This window comes from Mastomys coucha, unplaced genomic scaffold (assembly GCF_008632895.1).
Source record: "Mastomys coucha isolate ucsf_1 unplaced genomic scaffold, UCSF_Mcou_1 pScaffold5, whole genome shotgun sequence".
Classification (NCBI taxonomy): Eukaryota; Metazoa; Chordata; class Mammalia; order Rodentia; family Muridae; genus Mastomys; species Mastomys coucha.
The window spans coordinates 80043096-80056216 of record NW_022196911.1 but is presented as its reverse complement, the minus strand read 5'-3'; the positions used below and the strand labels follow the sequence as shown (position 1 = coordinate 80056216).

The window sequence follows — 13121 nt, the reverse complement described above, 5'->3', positions numbered from 1 at the left end:
TTTGACAAACCAAAAAAAAAAAAAGCAAGTTTCTAAGCCATTCCTCCTATTTCTCGATTCCTACTATGATATTACTGAGTATTACCATTGCTATTATTGATAGCATAAGCAAAAACTAATAGAGAAAATATATTTTTCCATAAACGAACTTCCACGATCAATTCCTAGGTCAAATATAAGTAAATTTTAGTATAACTTTTAAAGATTATCCACACTGTCATCATACTCCAGTGTAAGTAAACAAATACTGACATTACAAAAACCAGCTAAAAGAAAGGAGGTACAGAGATGCTCAGTCAGTGAGCTGAGCAACAGGCTCTCCAGACACCAACAGAGCATTCCACTACACAGAGTCCTTCAAAGACAAGCATCAATAGCTATGTTCTGGCAAGGGAAGAAAATAACTTTAATAATGCCATGATTTAAAATCAAAATTGTTATTGCTTTTAAAATTCCACAAGTGGCTGACAATAACAGCAGAGCAACAGGATTCTGATTACATTGTAATAATGCAGGTCTCACAGCAAGTCCACAGCTATTACCCAGCGATTAGGCGTCATCACCTGGAGAAACTCCATTTACACTGACTGCTTCAATCTCCTCCACAAGTCATTTACAAATATATGATCCTAATTTCTATGAGAAAAAAAGGACATGCTGGGACTAGAAGATTATTTGGACAATTTGGATCAACCTATTTGATAGTTTAATGTATGCCTTAAAAAAAAAAAACTTTTTCTAAACTGCTACAAGTATGATTATGAAGTGAGAAACAAAACGAGTTATCATTCCCGTTTTTTTTTTCAAAATTGCTTTTCCCTCCTTCTCTTATATCTATTTTAAAAATGTGAAGATGAAAATAGCAAGCATTCTAAGATACGCATCTTAACTGAAACTTTCTCTAAGCTCATAGTGTTAGCATTCTGCCCTACCCTTCTAAATGCCTCAGGCAAGGACACCAGATTTCCCTAGCCTCAGTGTGAGAATAAAGGAACCTCTTTGGATGACCAGCAATCCAATCCCCGTAGGGCGTAGGAAAACAAAAGGCCTGAAGTTGTGAAAACACAATCAAATAGTTAATTCACACCAAAAAGTCTAGACAGTAACTTTCACTGACCTATTCCAAGAAGCGGCTACTGCCATGTACATCAGGACTCCTCTACTGAGATTACTGTGGTCACTGGCCGAAGAAGGCTGATTTTAGGTAGTTACCACCTAAAGATAGTATTCATCTTTTATAGAAAAAAATTACCAAGCCAGTGAATTTATTTGCTTCTCTGAAAGTATAACCTCCTTGTGTTGGTCACTGCAAGCCCAGCATCAGTCTACCTGCCCTGTGGTGTCAGAGTAAATGCTGGCTCATGTTAATTACTTCATCACCATTTCCCCACCTAGGTATCTACCAAGAGCTTTACCTGATCTGAAGGTCAAGGGCATTCACTTTTTAGAGGGCTGAATTAAGTTTTAAAATATCTATTGAGTTCTTCATAGTAAGCACTAAGTGCTTAGGGTGCTTAGGGTGCTAAGGGTGTGGCCATTAAAGGCTGTTTTATGAGCTTTAGCACTTATCACATAGTATGAATACAGTTCAGTAGAGCAGCTGCCTGGTTTGCAGGAGGCCTGGGACTTCCATCCTCTATACCATTACTACTGTTGATTGATTATCGTCTTAAGCATGTCTACTCAGTTCCCCTAACTAGATTCTATAGGGATAAAAATGTATCATTTTCCAAATCTCCTAGATCTGGTATGAAAGCCTTAACTCCATTACTCCCGCTTGGATATACAGCAGTATTAATTAACCTCTCAGAACTTGAGCTTTTCCATGTGTTACAACTAGAGTTGTAACACCTGACTCATGCAAAACTTGTGAGATTGTAGAAAAGTACAAATAAATTGAGATAAAATTTCTGTATAAGTAAACATCGTTGTTGTTGTTTTAAAAATGTAAGCTGCTGCCAGACAGTGGTGGCTCTCATGTTTAATCCTAGCACTTGGGAGGCAAAGGAAGGTGAATCTCTGTGAGTTTAAGGCCAGTCCTCAGAGCTGGTTCCAGAACAGCCAGGGCTAAACAGAGAACACCTGTCTTAGAAAACCAAAAACCAACAAAAAAAGGTAAGTTGCCATTTATCTCAAATATATGGGAGGTACAGGCAGGCATATCTCTCTGAGTTTGAGACTAAACCTGGTATACATAGTAACTTCCAGGTACTCAGAGCTAAATAGAGTCATCTTGTCTCAGAAAATTGCAACAAAATGCCAAAATAACAAGAACAGCAAACTACACACACACACACACACACACACACACACACACACACACACACACACACACGCGTACGTACGTATGCATGCTGATCAAGTAGTAATTTAAACAATCAAATAACAACAACAACAACAAAAAAAAAACAAAAAGGAAGCTGGAAGTACTGCAAATATTTTTAAGGGGGATGGGGGAAAAAGAACAGAGATAGAACCTGAGTGGGGTTTGAGCACATGTAGAGCTCATCACCAAAGCAATGTATTCAGCAGGTGACTAGAATGAACAACTAATGTTCAAAACTGAAATGCTAGGAGAATTGAAATCATATTTTCTTTAAAATCATTTGACTATCTGAGGTCTTATCCTAAAAAGATAATCATTATAGATCATTAAATTACCTGGAAATTTTTTCCTGAAGGCAAAGCTAACCATAGTCTTGAGAGTTATAATAAAAGGCACAGTAATGATAACCCTTACAGGTAGAAAAGGATGAAAAGATGGCTATGAAGTAGCCAGCAGAAAGGAGCCACCACCAGCTTTTACCCAATCAAAGACTCACATTCTGCTGGGTGAACTCTCTGAACATAGCCGCAAGCCTGTCATCCTCAATATCGCCATCAGTCTTGATAGCCACATTCAGAATGTGTATTGGCTCGTCCCTGGGGACCTGTAACCCAAGAATACAAACCAAAGAAAACGATGAGGCTGCTGCAGAAGGTGGAAGAAGTTACCTGGTAGAGCAAAAGCTACACCCACAGGACATTCTGGTGTGCTATGCTGTAGACATAAGCGCACTCAAACTACTGCCCATCTGTCCCAGCAGAGGTAAATAAAAGGAGGTGACTTCAAATCTGGACATGAACTTGAAAGCCCCAGTCTATCTCTTTTTTTCCCTGGTAAAGTGGGAGTGAAACAATGTGCATGAGGGAAAGGAAGCACTGTGCCAGCGCCCACCTGCCACATTTACAGCTCACCAAATGAAGCATTTCCCAAACCACGGGAAAATAATGGAACATTCATTTACTGAGAAATTAACGAAGGGATTTAATAAAAGGACACCTTTAAAAACAAAACATACAAGTCCACCATTTCCTGAGGACTATTAAAGACATAAGCTACCACTGCATGGGAACTTGAGAAACTAAAGTAATCTTTAAAGCAACACTAGTAGACACAGAGGCAGTTCTAATGGGTACACATATAATGGAGCACACTCTCCACTACAGACTTCAAAATTAATATAATACTTCATAAATTTAGAATTTATATCCATTAATTTAAGTATTTTGAGACATATAAAAATCAAGTAATATAACATAAGTATAAAAAGTTGAATTCTTCTCGTAATAATTCCAAAGTCAAAAAAATATAATATAATGTAAGTCCCACATCTGAGAGTACAAAGTGGTCTTCCAAAGGGAGCACCATACCTTGTCCTCATCATAGAGCGAAGTATGACCGGACTCTGGGAATGTGGGGCTTTGGGGTGGGGAGTCACAGAAGCAGCCCATTATTTCATCAAAGATCCTAAAAAAAAAACCAAAAAACCTGAGAAATGTCCACTATAGAAACCCAAGTGACAGGAAACTAATGCTGCTACAGTAAGTAGCTTAGGCTAAAAGAATAATCTACCCTACCGTGTGCTCAACAGTCAGCAGAATAGAAATACCAGCAGCTAGAGATGACATGCAAAATATCACCAAGTGGCAGAAATTAGGAGGATGGATTGTTTAAACTTTAATAAACCATATATATTTTTTCTTTTAAGAAATGATATAAAGCTTTTTTGCTTTGTTTTGTTTTCATATGTAAGATATGTGCAGCCCTGTCACCATCGCTCTTAAAGCAGCAGAAGGAGCCTGGGACTGGAGCAGTGACAGGACAATGTAATTACCCCTCCCCCTAGGGTAATGCATCAGTATACATCAACAGATAGATGCTGAATGCATTTAATCAAAAGATGTATCGTCTCTAGTGGGGCTCACTCTAGTGTTGTGTTTAATTTCTCCTGACATTTCACTCATCACAGAGCAGACAGCTTCTTCTGTTAGCTTCTGAGGTAAAGATGATTTTGTTTGTTTCTCCCCCACTGCACCCCCCTTTTTGTTTTGTTTTGTTTTGTTTTTCCCCCAGACTAGGCTTTATAATAGAAGGAGAGGCTGAATGAGGAGTAGAAATTGGAAGACATCTATCTCTCTGAAGGCATGTATCTCTTTGGCTACCTCATGGCTCTTCAGGAGAATTTTTATATTTTCAGAAAAGTCCAACCTCCAAAACTAGAGGCCCATGGCTTCCATTGTACAGTCAGGGAAGACAGTGCCATCATGCCTTACCTGACAAAATCTTCAAAGGTCCGGAAAGAGACCATTCCGCCCATCCGCTGACAAGGTGGCGTGAAGGCGTTGTCCAACAGAACATCACTGACACTAGCTACATGAGTCATGCCATAGTGGTTGAGGTTGGAGGCAAAGGACATTCTAAATAATAATTCAATTAAGAGCATTAGAACAGGAGCAAGGACTGGGAGATTAACCAAGGGGGAAAGGAGTGTGGAGAAAACGGTCATGTGGGGTCAGGTTGCAGAGCAGATATGGTTTTTTTTACCCGCTACAGATAAAGCTGTGGTAAGATTCATGTTTCATTTGAGTTTCCCAACACTATCGCTTCATCACTCCAATGTTTAATCAGACAGAAATCTAAGGAGCACCAGGAACTGTGTGGTAGTCTTTAACCCAATGATATATTGGATGAATGAGCAGTACACAGGGGTAAAAACCATTCTGCATCTTCCCCATCTCCTTTAAAAACAGTAAGCAAGCCAAGTGAGTTGCAATTATTTAATATTTAAGACATTTTTACCCTTAGGAATAGATTAAATATCCCTAGATACAGTTTTATTAATATCGAAGAATAATTCTAATGAAGAAGAATGAAGTGGTTTAGTAAATAATGATAGCAAGTTATCATCATGGAACAGAAGTCCTCAAAAGGAACTTTATTGAGGTATCTACCTTTTCCTTTGGTTGACCGACAGATATTTATTGATTATAGTTCTCCCTTTTTGAAAGAGTTTAAACCCACATTGCAAAAATTCCTTTTTGTATTTAAGCACATTTGAACTACTGCAAAAATATCCCCACCAAAAGCCTTATTAACTTCTAGCAAGATATAAAGGTAGAGCATTCGTCTCAAAGTATGTGTAAGCATGACAATCAGTTGCTAAATGGAGATGCTTCAAGAGAACTGAATTGATTTGTTCAATCTAACTCCATAATGAATATGAATATTCTTTGATGCATCTCAACAGAATGTACTCATAAATAATATCATAAGGTATTTCTGAAGGACCAATCAGAACAGCCTGCTAGGAAGGACCAAGCTAAAGGATGCCTCCAGGATTTGTCTGATACATTACTGGCATATTGACCTGAAGCAAATTCAGAGTGAGATGATGAGGCCTGCTCTTTGGAAAACTATTCAAAACTCTCTCACGGAAGAACACCACCTGCAGTGTTGCAGGAGGAAGAGACAGCAACATGAGCTTGAGATCTGAGGATCACTGCAAGTCCTGTTATACAAGGATGCTTTGTAAGGTGAGGATGCTGCTCACACAGACTAAAGAGACTGACACTCCAGGGTTTTATTCTTTTGGTAATGAGGACAATAGGACAGGAATTCATCATTTAATAATACTGGAAAACAGAAGGCAGAATGAGAGAGGAAACCATTGATACCATGGATGAAACAAACAAATAAAGCACACTCAAGCAAGTCTTACACATGGTGCTCACTAGAAACAGGGATTCTGAGCTGTATTAACTCAGAAATGCTATTACCTGATTTCTAGGATCACCAAGTATACTTATGCAATGAGCAAGTTTGTGAGGCACCTTTTCCATCTGCCTATAATTAGACAGGAAAGAGGCAAAGGGTTCCAGATAATATTTGAAGGAACCCCTTCTAAATAAGCTAACAGGCTGTGATTGTGGCAAACATGGGATTAAATATATTTTCACTGGACAGAACCCCATGGGAAATATATACAAGATTCAGTTTCCCTCTATCTCTATGTTCATGGGCCAGAACAGCTAAGGTTGGCAGATCTGAACCAAGCTTCCCTCTCTGAGGGAAGACCAATGGGGCTGCAGAAACATACCCTCTCTTTCTTCCTCCCTTTCTCTCTCTCTTCTTCCTTTCTTTCTTCCTTCCTTCCTTTCTCTTTCTTTCTTTCTTTCTTCCTTCCTTTCTTTTTCTCTCTTTCTTCCTTTCTTTCTTTCTTTCTTTCTTTCTTTCTTTCTTTCTTTCTTTCTTTCTTTCTCCTTCCTTCCTTCCTTTCTTTCCACCTTTAAATAGAAGCTATAGGGCTATAATTTGTTATAGTTACTAGTATTTAAAAGGAGAGAAAAGATGTAAGCCTATAAATACTGTCACATGTAGCATCTACAAAGAGTTTGCCACCAACTTGTCACTGCCTTAGCACTTTCTGGATTCTGTCCAATCAGAACTGCTGACCTCTCAAACTTGCATGTGACCTTGCTTGGCTAAGGAAGCAGGAGAAATGCAAAACACATACTGAAATACCTCTCTCATTGTATTGACTCGGGAACTTCTTCACACAGCTCAAAGTAACAAAACTTAATATACTTTCCCAATGTTAATATTACAGGTATAAAATAAAATGACTTTTAAATCATGGTAACACTTTAACACTTTCAAAAAACAGTTAACAAACTGATGAAACATGAGCATGAGCTCAGCTATTTCTGGAATTTTACTCTTCTGAAAGGAGAAGCAAATTAGAGAAACTACTACTGTGAATGTTTTGCCAGGCTAAGAATAATCTTAAGAGTGTCTCCTCTGAAAGCCCCAAATGTAAGGAGAACTCAGCAAGATGTTGCCAGCAACGCTGAACATTAGCCTGTTAACACACTCCCTCTTACACAGAGCTCAGTGGAGTCTCTGCCACACTGACACTTTTGGAACAGCTGAAGGTGTTCTGAACAGAAAGAGTAACTCAGTATGTCTAAGGGGAAGCTGAGGATTTCCCAGCAGAAGATAACACATTAGCTTGTTGACTGTAGTAGATTTTTTTTTTCCATGTTTCACTATTCTAAGTTGTTTTTTTCCTGGGGGGAGGGAGGGTGCTTTTAATTGGAAAAGAAACTAAATATACGGTACCTGTTTAGCGTGGGGATGTTCCCTCTGTAATTAAACAACCACAATTAGTTACTGATAGGTTAGTGAAAGCCATAATAAAAGAATTGTCAGAGTAGATACAAACCAGTCACCAGGAGCTCCAGTTTAGCAGCTCTGGCACCAGCAGACATAATTAAGTGCTCATTACCCTTCAACCCCCAGGGTACCTCCAAAGAGGCACGCTTCTTCCTGACCTACCTCACCACAGCAGCTGTTGAGGAAAGGGTCCAGATGTATCACCAGGAATTTTTTTAAACATAACTCTCATTACAAAATAATAATAATAATAATAATAATAATAATAATAATAATAATAATAGTGATAGTGATAATGATAATGATAATGATGTGAAGTACTGGTAAAACACAGACTGGTTAAAAAGTCAAGCTTTAGTATATGGCACATTATCTTAACCTGAAACATGAAATATGATCCCTGATAAAATGTCTACAGTGTTCCTTGCTCCTATTACAAAGGAGCAATCAGAAGTTGGTTCCATAGCTCCTCCTGCCTTATTGCTTTTCTGGAATATGTAATAAACATAAGGAAATGAATCCAGTGATACAGGTACCCTGAAATTCACCCCACTTTTCCTCTCTGAAAGGCAACACGTATCCTAGGGCACAGGAGCCTCAGGGCCCTGAAAATCCTAAGGAATCTAAGTTATACTAGTAGTTTGGTATAACTTGCTACAGTTAATATTCTTTAATTAAATGAGTATAAGACAACTTTTTAATTTTTGTTAGCTTGAAAACTCTAGGCTTTTCACTAATAAAATGGTACTAACTTTGACTACTTTTAGAATTTTCTTATAAAGAAGGTGCCAAACTCATGAAAGAAAGATTGAGCCCAGTGGTAGAGGCATATGCACTCGGGAGGTTAATCTCTGAGTTTGAAGCCAGCCTGGTCTACAGAGGGAGTTCAAGGACAGCCAGGGATACACAGAGAAACTCTGTCTTGAAAAACAATTGGAAAAAAAGGAAAACAGAAAAAGAAAAAAAAAGATAGATTGAAATACACAAAGAGGAAATAAAGACTCTTGCATTCTCTTTGGTATTTGAAACTATTTCTCAGAATTTTGATGTCAGACATTTCCAAACAGAAAATGAATCAGACAAAAACTCTTACTGTCAATGTTAAAATGGCAAAAGAATATCACCCACAACTTAGGGGTACTGTAAGGGGGTTGACTGGTTAGTATTTTAACCTTCTTACATTCTTTCATCAGCACTGAATCATTATTGGGGTTGTCTGGCACACAGAAGCCTTAATGGGCAGGACACGCCAGGAGGTGCTGATGATGTGTGGGAATGAGGATCAGGGAAGGAAGACGATGCACTTTCCACAGCAGTGAAAGAAGCAGGAGAGACTCACCTGGCCATATAAATAAAGGTTGTGGCATATCACTGGACACAAACTATATACCTCGCGTGATTTGTGACCAGCAATGCTCTTTGCATCAAACCTGTTTCAGCGTGAGCTCATAAGACAACAAGAGCTACTTGGAGTACAAACCCCTGAACCTTTATAGTCTGGATACCTTGAGCTCTCATATAGAGAATGGGATTTATTCATGAGAAATTCTTAATTATAATGCACTTGGCACCCAAGAATATAAACAATATGCAGATTTACAGCAGAGCTGACTCTAGTGGAACAGAAAACTTACTGAAGATGCTTAAAAGAATACAGAGTGCTTTACTCTTGTGATATAAAAGATCTTAAAGAATCTACACTCTCTTATCAGGAACCTCAGTTCAGAGAGAAGAAACCTACAGCCAAAGCAATCTCTGACTCCACTCATCTAGATTTGCAGAGTTTAGAAACCAGTACAATGTCAACTGTTAACCAACTTCTTAATAAAATAGTCTATAGTTAGCCTAGCCTCAGGGCATCTTCACGGATGAAGGCTTAAGTTTCCAGAAGAGCAAGGCTTAAATTAAAAAGCACATTAGCTAATAACCAAAAGCTAGCTCTTCTCCACAGCAATTTTCAAGTTCTCATAGGGAGCCCCCTGCTGCTTTGTCATAGAAGTACTCACTATATATACAGAAGGCAGGGGGCAGTAAAAAGGAAGGAAGGAAGGAAGGAAGGAGAGAAGGGAGGGAGAGAAGGAAGGAAGGAAGAAAGAAAGGAAGGAAAGAAGGAAGGAACGGAGAGAGGAGGAAGGGAAGGAGAGAAGGGAGGGAGAGAAGGAAGGAAGAAAGGAGAAAGGAGAGAAGGGAGGGAGAAAAGGAAGGAAGGAAGGAAGGAAGTCTATATATACTTGACAGGGTTTCTCTGTGTAGCCCTGGCTGTCCTGGAACTCACTCTGTAGACCAGGCTGGCCTCGAACTCAGAAATCCACCTGCCTCTACCTCCCAAGCACTGGGATTAAAGGCATGTGCAACCACCGCCCAGCTAGAAGGAAGTCTTAACATTGCTATTTAATTAAAAGAAAAAAAAATGGCTCCAAGTCAATCATGTGAGAGGCAAGTTTGGCCAATTTATCCTCATTGGCAAACTAAGAATTTGGGGACCATAAAAAGAGATGAACTGGGGGCTGGAGAGATGGCTCAGTGGTTAAGAGCACTGACTGCTCTTCCGAAGGTCCTGAGTTCAAATCCCAGCAACCACATAGTGGCTCACAACCATCTGTAATGAGATCTGATGCCCTCTTCTGGGGTGTCTGAAGACAGCCACAGTGTACTTACATATAATAAATAAATAAATCTTTTAAAAAAATAGATGAACAAGAAGGAAAGACAAACTGTCTCTAAGCAGGCCAATGCTTAGCCATATCCTTAAGGTTTATTTACTTTGTATAGGAGCTAATAGAACAGTTTAAGAATTTGGTCAACACTGCCAACTATACAATAGTTTGAGATACTAGAGGTCTACATCCATGGCCTATACAAAAAAAAAAAAAAGATAAGGGTCAAATATTCCATTTATGAACCTAAAAATAAAATTTACGACATTCAACTGTATATTCATCATCTTTGATAAGGCAATCAACTATATTTTCAAGTACATAAATGGGTTGTTAACTTCTCAATTCTGCTGTTTAAAATATTTAACATATTTACTATGTTGCCATCTTCATTTATGTTTGGTAACTACTGGATTCACTCTCCCTTTATAGTTCCATTTTACAGATATGACAACTGCGCAAGAAGATGTATCTTTTTAAAAGATACTGTTCTCTATGGTGCCACAAACCAGAATGTGCACCTAATATTTCTCATCTCTGTATCTGAAGCTAGCATTCCACACAATTTAGACTTTAAAGAGAAGAGAATCTTTTGACTCTTGTATTAAGTTACCTCTCATTTTTTGACCTGCCTACCAAGTCTGTCGAGGGAGCCTGTATCAATGCAAAATCAGAGAGTTACTGTGTGCTAGCTGAATCCTTTTTAATTTAACAAACACTAACTTCTCTGGCAGTTGAAAGTTCTTTGAACCTGCACACCACCCCTTACAGATGAATTTCATTTTGCTTGATTTTAGATGGCCCTATATACATCTTTTATCACATAAAAATGTTTCTAGCTATTTTGTCTTCTAAGTTAAAAAAAAAAAAAAAAAAGAACCCTATATGAAAATCACGGGGATGAATGCAAACAACCAGTAGTTGTTACATCCAGCTGTGACTGACAGCCAGTACAGGGCAAATCTTTTGAAATCAGGCAGCAAAGCAGAAACAGAAAAGGTCGGCTGAGTAACCTACTAGCAGCCAGTAACAACAGTACTGCAGAAGAAAGAGCAATTTAACTGACTGTGACTAGTGGTGGTCTCCTCATGTCACTCTGTTCCAAATCGAGAGCTGTAAAACATGTCTGAAACATGAACTTCCCTTGGTGTCCCTCCCCAATCTCCTCGCCATTCAGATGCCCTGATTCCATTGCAAAGCTTGAGTTTACAATAAAATGATCATTGCCTCATTCACTGCAGCCTCTTCTAAGCCCCTTCTCTGCTCTGCTGGAAGACTGTGCTATTCCTGAAACAGGAATGCCAACAGGGTTACAGTACATTACTGCTGCCTGCTGTATAATTAGCTACAAACCCACAGCACAAAACTACAGGGATTTACAGGTGCCCTGGATTCTGCTTTTCCTTCCCCCTGGAATCAGCTAGTCTTCCCTGACAAGAAGGGACTTTGGGCAACCCTAATGATATATTGAGAGCTTTAAACTCGACTCTCCAATCTTACAAGTCCTGAGTGCCAAAATAACACAGCAGAGACAGGAAGCTGAGCCATGGACACAGGAAAGCACTCTGGTAAGCACTTAAACCTGCTGAGAATCTTCTCTTCTGCCAGATGCTTGCATCTTATCAGCAGACTATGCTGAATGAAGAAAGCAAGCACTGTAGGATTGTATCTATTTATAGCTCATTCTAGCCTGCTAACTACAATCAAGTGCTCCCACTGCTAAAAGTCCTACAAGTTGGATGACTTTTGAGTATCTCAGTACTATCCAAAAGAGGGTTCTAATCTCTGGATGTCAGAGATTATCAAAGTTCTCAAGAGTGGAAGCAGGTTGCTGATTAGTCACATGGAAAGCTTCTCATTTCTAACTTTCTGCACAAATAAAAGGAAGATCTTTAGAACACTGAGCAACAGCTGAACACCTAAGGTGCCAAACCACTAAACCCAACTATGAACAAAACGTGTTATCAGAAGAGAGCACAGCTGACTTCTGGATGTAAGGCCTGAGAAAAGCATAGCACTTGAACCAAAGTGTCTAACACAAATGAAGAAGACTTACAGGAACAAATAGGAAAGAAGGTGAAATGCAACTTAACTGAAGCATGAATTTCTATCTACGAAATAAGTGGAAACACCAATAAGTCCTTACCCATTATAAAATATGTATAGAAATATACAGCAAGTATATTTATACACACACACACACACGTGTGTGTATATATATATATATACATATATATATATATATATCCAAAATCAACTTTGATACTTATATGAATGACAAATCAATGCAAAGTTTTTAAAATTGCCCAAGTTAACTACTGTGTGTTAGATACAAAATGTATTTTGAGTTTTAAATTTTGTACTCCCAGCTTATCAATAATGTAGTCGTATGCTGTCAAAGAATTTATAGTATAATGTGCTTTAGATAGATTTGTATAAAATAGCTATATTTTAGAATATTAACTTATACAGAATAACTGAAGAACATTAAATATGTTCAAGGTTAAGAGAAATCCTAACATCCAATCATCTAACAAACTGTTAAAAATAAAAACATTAGGATAATGGTTCACCAGTGATACCATGGGATTAGAAGTAGAAGGGGGTGGGGATAGGAGTGCCGTGGCTTGAGGGAAAGACAGGTACAAACACACCTCAGGCTCTAGGCCCTAGGCCTCTAGAATGGCAAATGATAAAAGCTTGAGCTCTAGGATCAATCCATGCCAAGAACTACCTGAACTCACTAAGGAGCTGGGCTCATGGACTCTGAAAAATAGAGAAGTAGCTCCCTGAAGTAGACAAGCTGTATCAAGTATCCCTGTATCAAGAAAATGATTGAAGAATCTTACATACATTTCCCTCAAGGATAACTGCTAAATGGCCACAAGCCACAGTAAAAAACTGGCAGTGGTGGCGCATGCCTTTAGTCCCAGCACTTGGGAGGCAGAGGCAGGTGGATTTCTGAGTTC

At 38.7% G+C, this 13121-nt stretch overlaps 1 protein-coding gene across 6 annotated transcripts in view; it reads right to left on the bottom strand.

Moving 5' to 3' along the window:
- Acaca (acetyl-CoA carboxylase alpha) overlaps positions 1–13121 on the bottom strand; it is a 268630-nt gene that overhangs the window by 101353 nt on the left and 154156 nt on the right. For 5 of the 6 annotated variants that reach the window (XM_031350925.1, XM_031350930.1, XM_031350928.1 and 2 more), the window contains 4 exons: positions 7442–7465; positions 4597–4740; positions 3694–3790; positions 2823–2930 (listed from right to left, as the gene is read on the bottom strand). In XM_031350925.1, coding sequence (XP_031206785.1) covers positions 2823–2930; positions 3694–3790; positions 4597–4740; positions 7442–7465 — 373 coding nt within the window. The remainder of the gene's footprint in view (positions 1–2822; positions 2931–3693; positions 3791–4596; positions 4741–7441; positions 7466–13121) is intronic. The other variant, XM_031350927.1, reaches the window with a different exon arrangement.